The sequence below is a fragment of the Manacus candei genome, unplaced genomic scaffold (genome assembly GCF_025592945.1).
Source record: "Manacus candei isolate 608988 ecotype Guabito, Panama unplaced genomic scaffold, ASM2559294v1 h1tg000050l, whole genome shotgun sequence".
In the NCBI taxonomy this organism is placed as follows: Eukaryota; Metazoa; Chordata; class Aves; order Passeriformes; family Pipridae; genus Manacus; species Manacus candei.
Genome location: NW_026138098.1, coordinates 30,855,177 through 30,876,418, shown reverse-complemented (window position 1 = coordinate 30,876,418; position 21,242 = coordinate 30,855,177). Strand labels below are relative to the sequence as shown.

Genomic DNA, 21,242 nt, shown 5'->3' with positions numbered 1-21,242 from the left:
TCATTACTATAAGCTTTTTCAATTTTCTTAAGGCCTTTTACCACTTTGCCAGCGTAGCATAATTTATTTTGTTGAGCGGTTTACACATTAAAGTGTGTGAAGTTTTATTTATGTCTCTGATGAGTTCCTTCCTGGCTAGTGGATCAGTGCTGTGGTTTGGTTTTTTTTTTTAATGTAGCTTTCTGTTTTCACAATGCAATTTTTCACCTAAAAATGAGACTTCAAACCTGCTGACTTCTGCCACCTCACACCAGTTCAATTCTCAGCTCCAGCAGATTGAGTAGAGCCTGGCATCCTCCCTGCAGCAGGAACAGAGCTGAGGACCCTTCAGAGAGCAAACTGCAACTTTTCCCTCTGAGGTGCTGTCCTTTGGTTTTCTGGCTTCATGCCTGTAGTTTAAGTTGCGTATTTTTTACATATATTTTTATATGTAGTTTTAAATGTTTGGTCTCTCTTAACTCTTGCCTTTAAGACTGAAATGGTTCCTTCTTCCCCATATATCCTCCTCCCTCTTGAAACTTAAGCTTTTTGTAAACTATGTAGCAAAGTGTGGGCATTAAGTGTGGTTATAGATGACTGTGGGTGTATTCATATCAGAATACAGGGAAAATGACAGTGACTGAGAGCTTGTGCAGCACCTCAGGTAGGACAGACCAAGGCACAGCCAGAGCCATCAGGCACTGCCCAGTTCCCACTATTAATTGTGAAAGAAAGAAGGGGATACACTCCTCCCAGATTGCAGTCACAGCACATCACTTAATCTACCATAAATGCCTTTTGGGAAGTGCCCAGGTTCAACTGAGAGCCATTTTTATGTGAGGCTTAGGGACTGGGTTTCTTAATAGAAACCCAAACCATGACAGAACACCTATGTTTGTCAAAAGAGTAAGCATTGAGTCTATTGGTACTAAACTAAGCTGGCTAACAAAAATTACAGCTAAGTTCAGAGCATTTAAAGTTCTGGGAGAAGAGCACCTTCTGTCTTTGCCCTGCCTCAGTGGCATCCTGTTTGGTAGATTAGAGACCCTTGGAAGTACTGTGCATACTTCACCACCTTTTGGACTGGTAAGAAGAAAAAGGAAAATAGTATTTGGAGGAGGCTAAAGAGTGTATGGTAGGCAACACCAGGAGAAAGGAGGGCTTGTTGTTAGATGCACAATCATCACCGTGAGTGGATTCACCTGCATTCACCTGAACTGAGAAGAGACTTTGCAAGCCTCATGCACTCACTCAGCTCCAGGTCCTCCCTCGTGTACCATCACCCTCTGACCTCCAGCTGCAGGAAAGCACTGGAGCAGCTCATTAGGCAGGACCACAGGTGAGTCGTTAGGACAACATTCCCACCCTTCCCCTTGGATGAGTGCCACCTGCACAGATGGCTTCCTTTTGGCTCTGCTTTCTGCTGAGCTGGACCTATTAGAGCAGGCCTCAGATCAAATCTGCCTTTGCAGAGCTAGCTAAAACAGGGCTGTGTGACTAGTTGTGAAAGAGCATCATGTTCCCTCGTAAGTATGAGGCTCCTTTCCTCTGGTTTGGGGTATTTTACCTGCTTGCTGAGGGTTTTGAAGGTTGCCAGGAGAATAGGAAAATATGTCAAACAAAAAAATGCATTACAACATCTAAAGAGGGTAAATTAAAAGCTGAATGGGCTGTTGAAATACTAATTCAGGCAATAGGAGTGGCTGATCATTAACTTTTCTGTAGTAGACCAGGCAGTGCTATAAAAGCATATTACTAAGATTAATTAACTTAGCACCATAACACCTCTTTTAAGTAGGTGGATTACCTCACTGAATAGGGAAAAAGTAATAGAAAGGAGTACTCTGTGGAAGTTAATTGTAAGTACATCAGCTGCACAGAGCCCCACACCTATTTGTCCTCAATCACTGTATAAAGCTACAACAACAATACCCTCCATAGCTTTGAGCAAAGCATTTTCCCTGCTATTAGTGACCAGGTGGGATTTGTGATCATGATATCCCACGTGGCAGCTCATCCCTACAGTTATTAGATGTTTTACTACTCATTTCTTAATTAAACACCTCTTTCTTTAGCACAACAGTGTAGTATAGCAGCAGGGAGCAGAGACTGAAGTCCAAAGATGATGGGAATTTACAACTATTTTCTTAACAGAGGCATCTAGCAATGTTATGAACTAGTACAAACCAACCCCAGTTAAACCAGAAGAAGGCTTATAGCCAGCCAAAGTCTTAGATGCCAAAACTGGACAGAGGAAGCTGCAAGGAACACTTAGGTCAGTCTAGGAGCAAACATACAGGTTAAACAAACATGGACCTAAACTGCTAACAGCGGGTAACCACTGAAGTGCCATGGGATGGAAGATTTCATGCAAAGAAAAAAAGGTTCCTATAGGTCTTGGAAGATAAAAATCTCCTTTTCCAGTTTCAACTTTTTACATAAAAGAAAAAAAACATGAGTTTAAGCCACGTAAGCATGAAGCACTTTACCTTTTGCTTCCTTTAGCTCTGAGCACAACTGTTGCCCTCCATCAACAAGCTTCCTTGGGGAAGCAATTCCTTTGATGCTCCCTCTATCCGTGTCACACACTGCATTTGTTCACAGTTTTGTAGGGAATACATGTGACTAAATATATGAGAGAATTACCAGGGCTGTTCCCGTGCTTTGCATGTGTTCATCTGAGACTCTCTGGAGCTGTATGCTTTCTTCAGCATGATGAAAGCTCTTGGGGGTGCTCTGTCAATCTGGTTTGTGATCCTGGCTAACATTCTTTGTGCTGTAATTTTACCTGCTGTAGGGAAATTCCTCCTGCCAGGAGGGTGATTGGTAGTTCATGAAACAGGTCTGTATGGGTTTGGCTGGGTCTGTTCACTTCACTGCTCCTGCCAGCCCTTCTTTTTGAGAGTGGGGTTTGCTGATGGGGCTGGGACCTCTCAGGTAGTCATAGGACATTAAGCCTCCAGTACTGATGTCTCAGCTGGACTATTTTATCTGGTCAGAAAGTCCTATGGGGCCAGTTGAGATCACATAGCTTGGAATTTTATAGCCAGAAATTATTAAAATAATTAAAGTAATAATAATAAACCTTCACTTACTTTAATGTCAGATCTTTCTGACAGTGATGATTCCTCCAGCTTGCACATAACTCCCATAGCCTGAAACTCTTCTGAATGAGTCCCATGCCCTCAGTTCCACAATCTCAGGGGTAAAACCTGAAAAGCTGACTTCAACTTCTCAAGAGGTGAAAGGCTTTCTGAGCCCTCATAAGAGATTTCATTGAATGCGACAATCTTTCCTTTGGAAGCCAAGTTATTAAAATGGCAAAGTCAAGCACTGTCAAAATCATGGCAAATGCTGTGAGCCTGTCACTTTGAAATTGCAGGGGCAGAAGGTGAGAAACTTGCCTGCTGGTCAGGGAACTTTCTGAAGGCTCAGTTACTCAGACCAGGCTGATTTTTATTATTATTATTATTTAATATGTTTTTTTAAGAACTATACTTCGGTTACCCCCCATTTGTCATAGGCTCAAAGCAAGTATCACCTAATATAGATCAGGTGCTTCATGGTAATGTCACATCCCAGAATAACCTTTTCATTTGACTGTGCCTTTGGTAAAGCAAGGAAGCCTGGAAGCTTTTTCCTCATTCTGTGTTCCTCCTCAGTCTTAGCAAGCCCCAATTGTAACACAGTGGCACGTTGGTTTTGTTTTATTGGTCTTTTTTTTCCCCAGGAGATATGAATTAACAGAATACTTTCAGGACAGTGCTTAAGATCTAGGCAGCAGGACAGTCCCTGTCCAAACACAAAAAATGACTGGAAGAATAACCAGTGCTGGGTGTGAGCTGGCTACTGAACCGACAGCTGCCTGGGATGTGCCCATAACATGCTCTGAGGCTGTTCAGAATTTTGGGATTTGGTTTTTTTTATCTGGTGCTGCTGAAGAAGCTTTCCTTTCCCTGGTATTTTAAAGGCATGTGTTGTGACCTGTCACTTGCTAGATTTGTTTGATATGAAATCTGAATCTGGCTATGGAAAAGCACACTGCAGGAATGTGTTTATTTTGCTCTCTGCTGGAGGTAACACCAAACAGCTTAATTTCCAGTTTTCTTGTAGTTTCAGCTCAGTGTTGTGTTGTATAATAATCACATTTAGGAGGAAAACTGTCATGTGTGGTCTACAAATAGAAGGCCCAGAGCCTGCAACTTTGCTTTAGCTTCTCCCGGGCAAACAGCCATGTTCACACAAAACTTGTTGCAGAAATGGTGCTGGAAACACCAAAGCTCAAATTCACATCTTCCTTAGTCACTATGGGCTTCTCTAAGTCACATCTGCTGAGACTGTTGGCTTCATCAGCTGGGAAATACTCTCCAGATTGCAAAATACCAAATGGATTTTAAGGCCACTTACTCCTATTCTAATTAAAGAAATCAAACCAAACAAGCAATGGAACCAAAGCAAAACCATTTTTTAATGCTGCTTGGCTGCAGAGAGGTAAAACGGAATCATTAGCTTTGCAAATGATTTGCAAATGATTTGCAAAACACTCCCTCTGTTTAAAATAACTGTTGGATACATGCAGAGAATGCTCTCAGTTCAAATGACAATATAAAGGTATTGAGGGCTAAATTAAACAGCTGATGTTTGTTCAAAGCTTGAAGAAGGGAAAACCTGGACAAGCACTGCTTTTTGTTATTCATAAACTTGTCTTTTTCCAGGTCAGGACTATTCTTAATTAAGAAAGCATTTTCAAGTATATATATATTACATGAAAAATTATTTTATATAGGTAAATTTCTGTGTATAATTTCTCTATTGCAGCAGACCATAATGTCAGAGCTAATTTTTTTTCTTCTTACTGACATGAGAGCAAATTAAACTCTACCTTATTTCTCTAGTTTGTTTTTTTTCTTTTAAGTGACCAGTCTAGTTTTTATTGTACATGGCTAGAGTCTGAGGACTCTAGCTAGAAAACATCAAATAATTTTCAAAAACAAAAGCATCTTCCATAGATTTCTTTCCTGTAGCTTTTCAGTAAGAAGTCGAGTGTTGTCTGAGCTCCCCAAGCACAAGGTCATTGCCACCTGCAGTGGTTGGTGATGCCTTTCCTGCACCACAGTGTGTGTGTTCAGTGCAATGTTTTGTGATTGTGAACACCAGCTGGGAGGTTAGCATTCCTGCTGGAAAGGAGCACAGCCTGGCTTATGGTCTGGGGTGCTGAGGATGTGCAGTAGGAGTTAAATCATAGAGTGGATCTCTGGCAGGGTTTCCAGGAGTTGAGCAATGATAAATGGGGACTCTCTGAGTTAAGTCAATGACAGGTTTTACTAAAGACTCTCTTTTTCTTTGTACTCAATCTCTGTCCTTAAAATTAATGTTACTTGTGGAGATGGGTACATTATGTGTGATTTTTGCTTCTCTTTGAAAACCACCCCATTATAAGGAAACTGCATCAGTATTTTTCCCCACATAAATGAACAAGGACCCCAACATGTCCACATGTCGTAAGAGAGGACACCTGCTGTGTATTTATATATTTATTTATGCTCTTTGACTATGTGTAAAAATACAGTTTTACCTAGACCATACTATAAGCACTTGAATGAGAATTGGGAAATAATGAATGTATTTTTTCATTCCCAAAGATAACTATTGAAGTTAACTATCCTACACACATTAGCACTTGCATTTCTGCCTCAGGCAGCTCAGGGAACAGAATTATTCGTGTAAACTTATTCTAGTTATGCAGCTGTACATCACTCTGTACATTGAGAGGAGAGAAAAAAATCCTAAGGCTTCATGTAGCAGCACTGGAGGAATTTTACCAAGCATGTGGCTGTATAATCCCATGCCTCTGAGAGCAGATTGAGTCATCCGGGAAGTATTTGACATAGTCCTGCTTTTAGCCAAAAGCTTTTGCATTTAGGAGAATACATATCAACAAGTAAAAACAAGATCCTATATGTAAAGTCAGTGTTGAGGACCAGATTTTGAACTGCTATAAACTTGACTCTATTATTATTATTACTTTTTACCAGCAGAGAATCTACTCAAGCTTATGAATGGTACTTAGAAAATGACTTGATAGCGATTTGAGAGACTGATTATGAGCCTGGTGTAGTTTAACTGTATTTACTGGCACTCCTGTGATACTTGCTTTATTAAGCATAGTCATTCTGATCATTAATTTCAGCATGGAATGGTCTATACAGGCTTTTGTGCATTAGCCTAAGTGATTCCTCACTAAAGAAAAAAATCAGTACTTTAGTGCGGTACTGGACATCTTTGAAGTTTGCAAAAATTTAACTGCCCAGATGTTTCATGAAAGGCTTTCAATTCCAATAGTATTTTCAGCCTGGCTGCCTACCAGAAAATAAATACCCTTCAATTTTTCATGGAGCCAGGAGACTCTGACAGAGTTTTCTCTTCCCTGCCCCCTGCCTCGCTATCGGTACCGAGGTGCCAGAGTGACACCGCGTGGCCACAGGAGGGGCAACACAAAGAAACTTCAGAAATAAGAGAATAGAATTTTATCCTAAATACACATCAGGACTTTGTCTTGTCGCAGTCCTTCTGAGATAATGTTTGCTATAGCTCCACTCCCTTTATTTTCGTATTAAACCCCAACCACTAAGAAAGAAAACAAAATCTATTAATTACTGATCCAAGGAAAAGTACTAGATTTTCACACTGAGATTAAAAAAAGAAATAATAATACACTTGCTTGTAGTATTTCAGATTTTATTTTACTATGCGTGATTATTTCTTTGACGACTTTTAAGAAAGACTTTTTTTCCTCAGAAGGAACATAAGGTAGTTTAAGCTTTCTCATCCATCGGCTGATTTTGTGTTCTACACTGTTTTGCTTCTTCTTTTTATCCTTTTGCTTGTCACCAAAGGATGCTGAGTAACTTTTAGCTTCCCAGCAAGTCAGTAGTTTCAGTACATCATAGGATGCGATTCTGAGCTGGGTGAAGTAATTAGTAGAAGCTGTAATTCCTTGTCCTAAGATTACAGTTTTAAAATCAAAATAGATCAAGATAAATCTAATAGAAGAGAATCTCCTCCTTTCTTGCAGTCAGTGAGTTAATAGATATTTCAGAAAGATATTTCTGCATTGTGGGGGGGAAAATTGGCAGGTGTCAGGCACATTTGTAATCCAAAATATTATACGCTCAGAGCCCAGAGCAAACATAGTTCAAAAGCAGCTGTGAAATATTTACATTGCTGTCCATGGTTTACACAGCAAGGGGTTGAAATGGAGCAGAGAAGCTCAGACTTGCTCTCTCTGAGTGATGAGAGGCTGTTCTGAGGTAACACAAAAAAGGTCAAGATCCTGTGGGGAAGCCACCGAAGAGACCCATGAAGAGGGACATTAAGAGACTTAAGTCTTTTCCCTGCCTTCTTTCACCTAGTCAAATCCTTCCTGATCTCCACAGGGGCCTGAAGACCTGCTAGGCCACCGCAGTAAAGTCTTCAATCCATTAAGAGAACCTATAGGGTGAAAAGGACTGACCTTTCTTTTTATCCCCCCATGCCACCAACTGAGAGTATTTTAGAGCCTGAGCCTACCTCTGATAAGAAAGAGTCAAGATGGGACAACCTCAGGTTATAGATAACCCTCCTCGATGTCTTTAGTCCTCACTGGAAGCAGAGTCAGCCTTGGCTTGGCTATGATGTTCTTCCTCTAATGACTGTGAAGGAGAATAGCCTTAAAAAAGGTCCATCTCTGGTGCCTCTTAAGGCAACAGATTAGATAAGAGAGGGGAAGAAAAACAGCACTGAAGGGTAGTTGGAAATGGAGGGAATAGCAATGAGGACTTTTAGAGATACAGCCACAATCTTTTTTTTTCTTTATAACACAAAAAACCTCTTCCTAAAGACCAACAATTGGCAGGAAAAGTGATAGTTAATGGGTCTTGTGCAAAGAAAAGCAGTAGGTGCAGAGCAAATCAAAAAGAGAGAAGCTCTTTTAGCCTGATTTGGGTTAGAAGGGCCCATGAGCATCACTTACTAAGCAAGTCTAAGTTGTCATGGGAAATACATGTTCCTCCAGGACTAAGGATCCAGCTGGAAATTACCCAGATCACAGGTCTGGAATCTCAGTCAAACACATTGCCTTGCACTCACTGGATATTTTTTGAGTTGTAGGCAGGACCTTTTAAAAATTAAATTCAATAGATGGCCACTTTAAAAATAGTCTTGGAAAATATTTCCTAAAACAACCCCCTCCAACAGTCTAGTCTAAACCTACAGAGGTCAGCAGAAAGGTTTTCACTAAATTCAAAGAACTGAATATAACTATTCTTGTAAAGCCACTAATTATCCCCAAGGGCATAATTCCTGTCACTTTAGCAACTGGAGAGCCCAGTTACACCTCCAATTCTTCTATTAAAGGCGGCAAAGGCAGCCAGCCACCTCTACAGGAGATAAAAATTTATGATCAGTCGATTAATTTGTTAGCAGCAGCATCAATAGAGACTGTATTGATTCAAACATGAGGAGAATATATTGAAATATCCAGGCTGAAGTAAAATATGCCCAACAACAGAGGGGAACACTGAGTACCCTGCTGACATTTCCATGCGAGGAGAGAATGCTTTATACAGGAATACAGTGGGAACAAAATCAAAAGCCATTACCTGGAATCAGCCATTGATGCAGCCAATGTAAACCAGAGCAGCTGGTGGTCCAAGCAATGGGAAATTTTTAGATTACTCCATAAATTGATGCAGCTTGTCAGAAAATAAGGCGAGGAGCTTGGATGCGAGTGAAGCTTAATGAAGTAGGGCCTCTATATCAGCATTTCCTTATTCCTACTCAGTCTTTACAAAGCTGATGCAAAATAAAATCAAACTGAGCCAGTGGTAGTGCTGTGCTTTCATGCAGGTCTGTAGGCACCAAGCAGGAAATACTGCTGTTCAAAACTGGCTCTTCAGAAGCAACCCTACATACTGACATGGGAACACTGGTAAGTTCTCAATCATTTGCTGCAGAAGCTTTATTTGCTGCTTAAAAGTAATTTTAAGTATAGCAAATGCAATTGCATTGTGACTGAATAGGTATCTTCTTTCTAACTCCATTAGGTACATTTCCCAGGGACCAACATAAATCTTACACTCACCCATGCTTCAACAGATGAAGTGGCAAAGGAGCACTTTGTGGTGTGTGTTCCTGAGCAACTGAAGGTTCCTTAGGTAATTAATAAGGGGAGGTTGTTTACATGATCCTTTTAGCAATGGCACAATGGCTTGACATCCCCTCCCTTCTAGAGAAAACCGATTATACAGATATGGGAAACAGATCCGCACACAGTGAAAAGCTGCAGTCAGTCCTCTTTTAGCACCACAGGGATTAAACCAAAATTGTAGTTCCCAGCTGCTGCAGGACTGTCTCAAGGCAGTGCCTCCCCAGCCCCTAAAGCCTGGTATCTCCCTGGGCTGTTCTGTTAAGAGCAGCTTTAGTCCTCATTCAGAAACCAGCTTATACATAAGGGACACTTTCCAACTTTGATTGTTCAGAGGTGTGCAGCATTTTCCTTCATTTAATAAGATTTTTTTAAATTATTAACTTCCTTCCCCCTGTCATACACATTATTCTTATGTCTTACCCTTATTCTCTTTGACACTAACTGCACACAGTGTCCCACAGCACGTAACATCCTCATTTCCTAGTACATTCCATGCTCCAGAGGCCTGAGCTCGGCCAGATGCAGGGAATACTCTCATCTGGTTAATGCTAATGCAGAGCATTCCAACCTCTGGGTGGGAAGTGCTGGGTATTAATCTTCCTGGCGTTGCCCTTACCTGAAGCATCATCTTTTCTCTTCCGTGAAACTTCTTGCTTCTCCTACCCCAGTAAATCCTGGGCAGAGAATATGATTTGTAACAGCACACCCAGCCAGGGGGGGTTTATAATGAGAGCCTCTGAGGACATTAAACAGACTTACACTTTTCAAGGGCAAGCATGACCCTAGAAGTGGCTAATGTATGACAGGAGAAAATATTTAAGACAAAAAAATAAGCGAGAGATAACCACAGTTATGATGAAATTGCTGGGGATTGTGAAAACTGGATAAGAAGAAAATGCATGGAGAGATGAGTTGTGCATGGTTAGTAGCAGCAGTTTCTGGAAAAGGTGTATCTCCTGGCCCTGTTCCATCTCCAGGTGCCATAATGGCACCTAAACAACAATAGGAAAACACACACGAGAAGGTAAGTCCCTGGGAAAGAACAGATTGTAAATGAAACTTTGAAACAGGTTATGTCTACAGCACAGCCAACCCTGCTCTGCCTGTCCAAAGGAAAGAGAGGATGGATTCACTGAATTCTTGCAGCAACAGTACTGGCCCAGGAAGGACCACTTCTGACCCCAACACCACCTCAGAACATGAAGAGGTACAGGGATTTTTTTTTTTTTTTTTGCAACAGCTTTTGCAATATTTATCCCAATCAAGGATTTAGAAAGTCAACTTGTTCTTTTTTGTTCCCCGTAAAATCACTAATTTTTTAAGAACCACTTATTTTAAAAGCAGCAGATGGCAATACCAAATTCTCACTGAAATTAATTACGTCTGAGGAAAATAAAAGCAGCTGAACTCAGTCTACAAGTACCTAGTAGGTGGTTGGCTGTTTGGAAAAAAAAAAGCTTGCTTTGCAACTTAAAAAACCCCATCACCAAAGCTCTAATTTGATCCTGTGTAAAATCCTATTCTTGTATATACCAAGCTTTTTCATCTACATTACTTCCTAATGGGATAGAGGACACACAAGTTAAGTAAAACACCAAGATAAGTTTATCATTGCCAGCTGGGGTTTTCCTGTGCTCTGGTAGAACACATGATACTGAGCAGCCACAGCACCAGAGGAAATACTGAAAATAACACTACATTATGGAACCTTATTTTAAACGTGAGCAGACCACTTTTAAATAAAGTAATTCCACCCCCAGTTCTTACAAGTTAGAAGAAAGCTACTGCAATAGGTAGCAATAAATAGGTTTGCTGATGATCACCCAGGGGGTTAAACCCCACCACCCCCCCTCAATGTGCAAGGCACCACCAGTTTTTACCAGCATAAAATGGAATCTTAAATGGCCAAAACTTGAACATTACAAACCTTCCACATGCCAGGTCCAGCAGCAGGGCAGTTACAAAGAGTCAGTGATGTATTTTTCCCTAAAGGGAGTGATCTGCCTCATTGACAACTTTGATAATGTTTTAGAGTAGAGCTGTTGTTACAGGAATCATGTCTCTGAGTATGGCATTTGCCACCTGATGTGACCTCAGGCACAGATGGACACTTATGTTCCTTCCCCCTTCCCATTTGCTTGGAGCACTGTAACAGTTCATTCAGAGCTACAATGATGTTACACCACCAGTTGTAACAGTGCCTGGGTAGACAAGGATTGCAGACTCTTCAAATTATTGTTTAAAAAGCAGCTTTCTTTAGAAACTTTAGTACTTTGGTTTGTTAGACAGGCTAAAGTGTTCGCCATATGACATGAAATTGAGACAGACACCAGCTACATACAGAAGAAAACTCAGGCTTAACCAGTATTGCAAACAAAAAAATTAGTTTGCCTGTCCATTAACTTCTGGTTTTTAGAGCACTGGCAGGTTCCCCTCTTTTCCACACACCAAGGTAACTAATTAGCACCGGCAACACAATCCCTTGACCTGTAAAGCCCATATCAAGTCATTAAATTCAAAAGCAGACCAATTAGGTCCCTAATACTTGGCCTTAAAATTGCATCCTATCACTGGTGTTAACAGGAAAAAAAAAAAAAAAGTCAGCCATCACAATTTTCTTCCCCCTGCCTTCAATTAAGCAACTTTTTAAAGTAACATACAATCAACTATTAGCACATACATATTTGAACTTTTTACAGTACTCTCACCTGTTCAGTTAAATGCTGGGGAGCTTTAAAAAGCTCCTGTTGTAATTATGGGAAAGTCTATAGCCATTGTAGTATCTGAGTCTTTGATTGCAATTCCTTGCAGTCATGTTAAGTCAACATTTACTTGACTATTCCTATATGAAGACAGACTGGTTTCCAAATTCAAGTATAATCCAGGGGATTCTCTGATTCTCATTAAAGTAGAACTGCATTACTAGTAGCAGGTGGAAGGGGCCCTGCTGGGCAGTTATACATTTGTATAGATAGTCCATGTAAAATTTAAGATAACATACCTTAACTGGTCCAGGAGCTGGAAATACGCCAATTCACTAGTTCGCATGCCAACATCTAGGTACATTCTTGGGCCTTCCAGAAAAGCAAGGGATTTTTCTTAAATACAGACTTGCAGCTGCCTTAAAAAACTCAAACCCTAAAATTAGTTTGGCCATTTACTTTACTGTAGTAAGCTGCAATTCTTCAACATCTCAAAGTACACATCCCTTGGCACATCAGTTGCCATGCTCAGGTCAAATTGGAGCTGAAATCACACAGAAACAACTCAAACTTGACAAGAATTTCTTATCCTATCAAGAACAACAATGTAGTGTTAGCAGCTTTTCTTAGCCAAGTGGAACCTCACAAGTGCATTCCAAAGAAAACACGAGTCCTCTTGCAGACCAACCATAGTCTGGAAATGAATTCAGTCCTTCACTGGGTTTAGCTTTATTTATAGAAAGATGACTGCATTAATTGCAGGAATATTTGCATTGTATTTGAACTCAGCACTAAAAGGTTAATATTTACATTTAGATAACACTTAAACAAAACAAACTGAAAACAGCCACAGTTTTAGAGCAGAAAGACAGACAAAGATTACAGACTTAAGAGTGAAAGTAATCACAATTTTTTCATTGTGAATGATTTAGTCCAAAGGTCTGTTATTTCTTAATCAGACTAGCAGGAAGAGTGGATTTGTCCAAGTCATCAAAATATGGATGGTTCAAGGCCATTTTGCCAGAAATTCTTTTTGCAGGATCATAAATTAACATTTTCTGAAAGAAAAAAAAAAGAAACACACTCCTTCATGAAATGTGAACTAAAATCATGTCAAACAGGTAGGTATTACCATAATAATAATCATCAAGTAACCATAAAGACATTTTCCCTCTTTGTTTCATGATTTCTCACAGCTGGAGAGGTTATTTGCACCTACAAGTCAGTGGTAGGGCAGTAGCAGTGCATAACAGAATCACACATACCCTCCTTGTTCAGTGACCAAGCCCTTCCCTGGATCTGAGTTCCACATGCACTGACTAAATCCAGAACCAGCATCAAGTGGCAATAATTATTTGTCTCACCTTCTTACTAAGGGAAATTAATAAGCTTTAGGCTGTTAAAGCCCCAAACATCTTATATTTGTTTCATTACTCATACTGAAGAAAGTGCTGTCAAATTGCTTTTACTCAGCTTGGTGAAGAACTTTACAGTTAAAATACAAGAGAGTGATCACAGTTTCAAAATCCAAACAGGAAAGTAGATTACAAGCACATAGAACTGAAAAGAAGAGTTAAAACTTGAGTTTCTTTGCAATAAGTTATTTCAACTGAATACCTCAGTAAAGGGGATGAGAGCACAAAGAAGGGGTTTCATAGCCCCAGAACTTTCTAATTCAGGCAAAAACTTTGTTTTGCCAGCAGTTAAAAAAAAAAAGGCATCTACAGTTTATAGCATACAAGGGGTCAAAAAAGGAATGAAGCATTCAGCACTTTTCTACTAGACCCAAAACTAGCAAAGTCTCTGCAAAGTCTTTGTCTCCTTAATAAAGGACAGCCCATTTCAAAAATTTAAGTAATCAGGATTCTACCAGCTGCCTCTCCCTCATCCCCACAAATTTGTCTTCCAGAACAAAACTTAACCAGTATTACTCTGCCCAGTATCCAGTCTTGACATTTAACTATCTTTACACTTCTTCCTACAGGGACCCTTCCAAGTCGATTTAAGCTTCTGAATTTGCATTTATATTCTCTGAACCTCTGCCAAATACCACTCTGCCTCTAGATTTAACCTTGCAGGTCCAGTTTCACCTTGTGACAGGTTGCCATTAGCTGTAACCCAGAACAGTGTCCTATAGTAAATACTGATATCAAAGGGTCCCTTAAAATCGACTCAAAGAGGTAAATTTCTCTGTAAAAGGGATGGTGTGACACTGAGACTACAGCACTTCAGCTGCTGGTTGAAGTGACAATTTCTTCCATGAGCAGTCTGGAACGTAGTTTTTTCTGGAATCTATTATCTGTTCAAAGCTTTTGATGACAGCAATTAAGTACTTTCAAAAGCTGGCAACAGAAATCATTTAGCTTATGAAGGTCTTAAATTTACAACCTCACTCGAGTAACTTGAATTACACATTTTTGTGTTAAGACATTTTCAAAGACAGCTACTTTACATACTAATTATTTACATGTGTTCTGTTACTGCTTCAGGCTTAAAAGTGCCATAGGAAACAAAAGGATTCCCATCAGGAATACCACTGTCACCAAGCATTATTAGCAAACTAAAATATCAACATTTATTGAATTAAGGCAAAACTGTACAAGATCTTAGAGAATTTTATATGCTTTGAGACTAGCATTGAGGTTTTTTGCCTTTACTCACAGCAACCCAAAACATTGGTTTTACATAGTGAAGCCACACCTAAGCTCAGATGAGTGCTTAGCAGGTCAGTTTAAGTGTATGGACAAGATTCTCTTGCCAATCAAACAATTTATTTTAGTTTGTAAATACAATCAGTAACAATTCTATTTCAAACTGATTTAATAATGATGCTGTCAGTGGTCATGGGGGAAATGTGTCAGCCTAAGTCACTTATCTGTATAAAACAATTCTGCTGCAACATTTAGAGCTTCCCAAGACAACTACATCTTTAACAAATGTTCAGGTTGTCAATGTAAATTGTGGCTCTGTTCACACACACCCCAAAAAAACACCAAGCCAAAAAACAAAAACAAAAAAAACAGAACTGAGAAACTGTGGTCATTTGAACTTCTTGGACAACACTCCTTCATTCAGAGTATTTTGCCACAGCCGTACCAATATGGTTAAAAAGTAATTTGTGACTGCTTAAAACCATGAGCCACATGCACAGGTAATGGCTGTACAAGGCTGCCCCTGTACCAAGGTGGTTCTGAAGTGTCAGCTTATCTTACACACAGAGCACCCACCCCACAACCCACAGGTAAGACCGCACTGTGTAAATGCAGCTTTAGAACAGCCAAAGGACAACCAAGATACATTATTACACTTCAGTATATCCAAGAGCACACCTAAGTTGTGACCTAAATTAGTCCACAGTGGCAGCACAGAGGCTGGGAGAGCACTAAATGGAAAAAGCTGATGAAGAGCTTATCAATTAAAAGCCTGATGTGGTAGTTTAACTGCATGGCCACAGAACTAAAGGAAACTCACACTTGACACAAAATATATCAATTAAAAGTTAATACACCACAGCCAAAAATCTTTAACTCAAAATTTAAAGGCAATTGAGACAGACATTACAGACAGACAAACTAAGTCTCTGGTCTCACAGCTAATCAATACATTCAGCTGTTTCCATCACTGTTTATTCAGTTAAGACCATCACAGAAGTTAAATCAAGATGAGCCCACCAAGATTAATCCATATGCTACCATAAAAAACATTTCCTACTGGATCAGCAGACATACAGCCACATCACAGTTAGTGCTGGCAGCAGCAAGGTGATAGTTTATGGGCAGGAGCCTTCACTTTAGATCTGGTTGTAAAAGCTCATCCTCACTGTCAAGTTGTACCTGGCTTATTAGTATAAAAAAGCTGAGGCATAACTTGTTAATGTGAAAAGTAGTCTGATATTATTTATGAAAGGAGTGAATGTCACACAGGGTGTCAGTTCTACAAGAATGAAAGCTCACCCCACTGCTGATAATTTGAAGATCTCCATATCTCCCTTCTGGCCACAGCTGATTAGTGTAGCTTTCTGTATTCTGGAGTATGTGAAACAGCCCCTTTCGGTTCAGCAGTTTAAGAAAGAATACTTACAGCCAGCAGATCAAGTCCATCTTTATCCAAGTTTTTGACATGTGTTTCAAGGCTGACAGGTTTCCATTTTGGGAATGTGTTCTTATAGTCTTGCAGGGATTCCACATCAGGCCATACCTCATTGTTGGGGGTCCCTAAAGCTCTGTGCAGGCATAAGCAGAACATTAAGCAGTTTAGTCTGAAATGTGTATGCATGACTATGTTTTTAATGAGCACACAACTGTTGTGTGGTGCCACACAGGTAGCAGGGAAGGTTCAGCCTAACATACCTGAAGATTCTGAAGATCTGGTCAATCTCTGAATCCCCATGGAAAAGTGGCTTTTTAGTTGCTAGCTCAGCAAATATGGTACCTATGCTCCATATATCTACAGGAGTAGAGTAACGAACAGATCCCAGCAACACCTCTGGAGAGCGGTACCACAGTGTCACTACCTATTGAACAAGGCAAGTTGTTTAAGTTTGTAAAATCAGGTCTCCTCCTTGACAGCAAGCACAACAGTTCATCTGTTACTAAGCAGCATTCTCAGCTTCTTTGGTTAAAATAATAGCTGGTGCTAGAAGTTTTAGTGAAAATACTAGTTTAAAACTGAATTTGTAGACAAACAAGTTCCATTGCAGTAGTTTCTGCTGCAATCCAAGCAGTTGCCTACACTACTTCCCAAAGGGCAGGAAGCCTTTAGCACCCATCCAGTAAAACCCTCAGACTTGAGTGCTTTGTGAAGCAAAAATGCCCTCATGAGACAGTGAGCAACAAGTTCCAGCCCATCTAAATCACTATCAAGGTAATAGTGGGATTTGTAAGATGCTTTGGAACTTCAGAATAAAACCACAGTCAAAGAGGTGGAAAACTGTTTTGGAAAACCAAAATACAACTTTCTGATTGTTTTGTTAGTTTACAACTTCAAAACATGCATGATTCTTTCTTAGTAGTAATCTAGTGAGCACTGTGCAAACCACCAAAAGTATGTTCCAACTCACTTCATGAGTGTAGACCCGCACTGGAATTCCAAAGGCTCGAGCCAATCCGAAGTCTGCCAGTTTAATCACCCCCTTGTCATCTATTAAGAGATTCTGAGGTTTCAGGTCTCTGTGCAGAACTCTCCTTGAGTGGCAAAAGACAATACCTTGCAAGATTTGGTACAGGTAACTCTAGAAAGGATGAAGTGGGAGGAAAAAACCAAAGGAGTTACCTTTAGTATACCTCAGTGTCTGCAACACAAAGGTGTTCCCTTACATTAGCTCACCCCACAGTATTAGGAAATGGAGATCCAAAGCATTGCAGATAGAGTTAATATCAACCAGAAAGCCACAAAATTTATTTTTTAAGATTAGTTTAAGGCAGTTTAATCTCAGTAATTAAAAGAATTTGAAGTGGCATTTGAGAGCAAAACTCACATTTCATCTTATTATCCACAGCTGCTTATTTAACCTTTCATTTCTCCTCAAGGAGTTAATTATACTGAAAATAAGAGCTGCTTATAGCTTACTAGGTTATCCTTAGATTAACTTCCCTCCTATATTAAGAAATTGTCCTCATTACCTTAACACGGGAACGCTCCAAATATTGGCCAGATGGAATACTATCCAAATACTTCTTCAGATCCATGGAAAGGAATTCAAAGACAAGGTACAGTCTTGAATCCTGCATAAGAACATCCTGAAGACTAAAAATTGAGTATACAATTAACTCCACTGCAAAATGCATGGACTCAATTACATTTCCCCTCTCAACAGGGATACAGACATTTCCAGGTCTTCATTATGGAAGTCTTAAAAGTTTTCAGACATCAGCAGACTTAGTGAGTTATACTGTTATCTGGAAAATCAAGTGTATCTGAAAGAGTGTCACTGAGATAAAAACCTATATGCTTCCTCTTAAACTTATGTTCCCTCATATCAGACACAGGAAGCCTGAGGAAAAAATACTGTTGCCTTTAAAAACAAACAAACACCTGTGGGTGTTGATGCCTGACTTTGAAGCTGGCTTATTACAGCAGAGCCTGATTACTAGGAGGGTTTAAGGGAACATTACAGTAGGAACCTAGTAGACACAGCAGGATTTGCACACATTTCTAAGTATCTCCTTCATCCTTATTAGAGTTTAAGATTTCCTAAACCCAAGCATACATACACTGAGACACTACTTGGCTGCAACTTGGCCAGTTTTAATGCACAGTCAAGATCAAGTATTTTGCTACATCAAAGAGCAAAATTTTGTGGGGAAGACAATAGCTGCAATTAATTTCCACATGTCAAGTAGTCACTGATGGAAGTTTCACTTGTAGCTCAGATGTGCCAGCTATGACAGCACCATACACAACACATAAATTCCTGCTACAGAACAGCAGGAATGACAGGGGCTCACTTAAGAACACTCAAGTCAAATGCTCTATTCCAAGGCAGCAAATTAAATTTTGAGACTGCCTAAAGTAACAGCTTCAGCCAGTTTTCGTGAAGGATGCTGCATCCATTCTCACAATAACCTCCCTGAAGATAGAATTTACATAAATTTCTAAATCAGCAAAAATTTGTTAGATTCCTTGAATGGTGAGAGGCAGCATGAGGAAGGCTTAATTAAAAAACTGGTGTAATAATGGGATTTGGGAATTTAACAATTTGCTGCAAAACAGATACTGTATTAAGCAAAGTGGTTCTCGTCTCACTAAAACAGTGGGAAAATAATTTATTATCTGAAGGGACCTAGTGCCCTTCAAAGTTTAGCTAAATACCAGTATATGCATACCAGACTATATTGGGATGATTCAGCTCTTTTAATAAAGAAATTTCTCGGATAGCAGTACTTGGAACACCTTCCTCCTCACTTTCTAGACGTATTTTCTTCATTGCAACCACCTGGCCTGTGGTTTTGTGACGACCTTTATACACAACACCATAGGTACCTGAACAAAAAGACAGTGAAACACATATAGGAAGTACCAGCTTCAGGTACAGATAAGTCATTGCAAATACGAACTGCTAACATAGGCAAAGTCCTTGCAAATCACAGAATATGCTGAGTTGAAAGGGACCCACAAGGACCATCAAGTCCAACTCTTAGCCCTGATTTGATTATGACCTACTGTTTAACTCTGGCAGTTTACCAAGCAATAGTTCTGTTTGTTTAAAGCATGCCACCCACTAACTGTCAGGGTACTTAATAGCCTGAGCATGAAAGGTGAATATTTGGAAGATGCAGTTGTAAAATCAAATACTATTTGAGTTTTGTGTTGATTAACTTCCAGGCAAGATCACAATACTGCCTCATCCCCAAGGGGTTATGATTTTGCCAATGATAGATCATATTAAAACACCGAAGGTTTAGCTGCAAATAAAAGTACTGCTCCTTCTGCAATCTAAGATCAAACCATCCATGGGTCTGATCTATAGAAATACCTCTGGCTCAATCCTCCATGTAGGGGAGAAGGTAGTGCTGTGGGTCTCAGCAGAAGCTAAAACTGGAACCACTATTAAATCTCAAATCAATCCATTTTAATTATCAGTGTTCACAGAAGTAGAACCCTCAAACCAAGACAGTGTAAACCTTCTATTTTTACTCTTCTTACTAGTCCCTCACATGAAGCTCAGACTAGTTTCTTTCAAAGATTCATGCACAAGGCTTCGGTTACAAAGCTTTGTTTGCAAGATCTAAGCACACACATTTTGCAATTACCTCAGAACACATTCTCAGAGCAACATACTTCAAATTCTCAAGTCTACATAGGATTAAAGCATTATAAAACACCCTGACTTCTACAGTTAACATAGGTTGGATTTCCAGTAAAAGGGGGCTATGACTAACATCTGCATTGAAGCCATTTTCTTAGTGCCTCACAGTAAATTAACCGTTAAAATTCACTTCTCCACAGAGGTTTACACTCTGCACTTTCCCTTGACAACCACAGTGCTTGGATATAATCAAAGCGGGATAATCCACAAAACCTACTCCCTATCAGCAGCTCCAAGCAAAAGTATGCCATGTAGCATAACTTCAGGAACAACTGGTAAGTTCATATATGCAGGAACAGGGGAGCTTCCAGAATTGTAAAGCTGGTTTCAGGACTCAGAACATATTCCCCTCCTCCCGTCCCCTGCGTGAAGGCAGGCACTTTCTTGCACTGGTCATTTGCTCCCAGAGACCATGTAATTTTCAAAAGAAGGGCTGGCTGAAAGCTTTTACATATAGAAATAATTACCATAGAAAGCCACAGCCTTATTTAGCCAGATAGTTGAATCTCAGTGGTTCCTTTAATAGCCAAAGTGCACAGAGCTTCCGTGACACCCGATAGCTCAAATTGTGGAGCATTAGAAGTCTCACTGTTCCCCATACTTACCTTCCCCGATCTTCTCTATTTTTGTGTAATCGTCCATTGCTGTGGATATCCCTGAAACGAATAGGAAAAGGAAACAGCAAATGAGGGTGAACAGTTGCTGTCCTGACCACAGCCAAGTCGCTGGAACTGTGCCAGGTCTTTAGAAGCTCGTTAGTTCTTACTAATTAAGGTGTAATGTGAAACACTGTTCTCCTCAAACAAACACCAGGGTTTTGAGTTCAAACTAGAAAACCTACATCCCGAAGTGCGAGCGGACACCAACTCAAAGGAGAAAGATATTTTTGTGTGTGTGTGAAGAAGAAAACTCCTGCACGGAATTGAAAAAAACACGCGCCGCCCACCAGTTTTACGTGGTTACTCACTCGCAGGAACCCTACTATGTAAAAATCGCGGGGTTCTGTGTCAGCCATGCCAGGGAACACCGGTCCCGTGTGTCAGGGGGTAAGTGCAGAGCACAGCCGGGGCCGGCCCTTCACACCTCCCGCGCTGCTCCGGACCCGCTCCGCCGGGCACGGCGGGGCTTCGGCACCGAGGTCAGAGGGGTTACGAGGTACTGGCCGAGTCACCTACGGCTGCGGGAGGCCGCCGAGCTCCGGCTGGGGGAGCAGCGCCCGCTCGCTGCTCTGGGCGCCCCCTCCCCGGTCCGACCCAACCCCCGCCCCGCTCTCACCGGGCCCAGCAGCCCCGGGGCGCTCCGCCGCTGCCTGCCCGGCTGCCCTGGGCCAGGAAGGCGCGGGTGTCCGCGGTGTGAGCCCGGGGTTGCCCCGGCCGGGTCGGGAGCGCGCAGCCCCGTCCCGTCCCCTCCTCTCCCCTCACCTGCGGAGCCGCCGCGCGCTGCACGAGCCGCCGCACAGGGACGGACGCGAGCGGGCGGGGGGCGGGGCCGCGCCGCGTTCGAACCGTCCGCCCGCCGCGCTCCGCCAATGGCGCCGCGCCGCCACCGTTCAAACCGACCAATCGGT

The 21,242-nt window shown here is 41.0% G+C and overlaps 1 protein-coding gene and 1 long non-coding RNA gene across 4 annotated transcripts; one reads left to right on the top strand and one right to left on the bottom strand.

Moving 5' to 3' along the window:
• Window positions 1-213: 213 nt before the first annotated feature.
• On the top strand, window positions 214-20,032 carry LOC127476838 (uncharacterized). The gene is made up of 3 exons (XR_007906740.1): window positions 214-359; window positions 8,866-9,173; window positions 19,816-20,032. It is a non-coding gene; the product is annotated as an uncharacterized LOC127476838 (long non-coding RNA).
• On the bottom strand, window positions 12,565-21,159 carry CDK1 (cyclin dependent kinase 1). 3 transcript variants are annotated; one of them, XM_051800231.1, is made up of 8 exons: window positions 21,097-21,159; window positions 20,281-20,331; window positions 18,693-18,849; window positions 17,490-17,613; window positions 16,928-17,098; window positions 16,218-16,381; window positions 15,949-16,090; window positions 12,566-12,926 (listed from the first exon to the last, which is right to left on the bottom strand). In XM_051800231.1, exons 2-8 carry the CDS (start codon window positions 20,315-20,317, stop codon window positions 12,813-12,815), a joined length of 909 nt encoding a protein of 302 aa, XP_051656191.1. In that variant the 5' UTR covers window positions 20,318-20,331; window positions 21,097-21,159; the 3' UTR covers window positions 12,566-12,812. The 3 variants fall into 3 exon arrangements, with proteins under 3 accessions (XP_051656193.1, XP_051656191.1, XP_051656192.1); XM_051800232.1 differs by lacking the exon at window positions 21,097-21,159 and adding an exon at window positions 20,951-21,089; XM_051800233.1 differs by lacking the exon at window positions 16,928-17,098 and having other exon boundaries at window positions 12,565-12,926.
• Window positions 21,160-21,242: the final 83 nt, after the last annotated feature.

Excerpts from the sequence above, each read along its gene's own strand:
- CDK1 (XM_051800231.1), bottom strand. The coding sequence starts at position 20,317 with ATGGACGATTACACAAAAATAGAGAAGATCGGGGAAG. Across the intron at positions 18,850-20,280 it reads AATAGAGAAGATCGGGGAAG|GTACCTATGGTGTTGTGTAT; the intron begins GTAAGTATGGGG and ends CTTTTTGTTCAG. Across the intron at positions 16,091-16,217 it reads CAGATCTTCAGAATCTTCAG|AGCTTTAGGGACCCCCAACA; the intron begins GTATGTTAGGCT and ends ATGCCTGCACAG.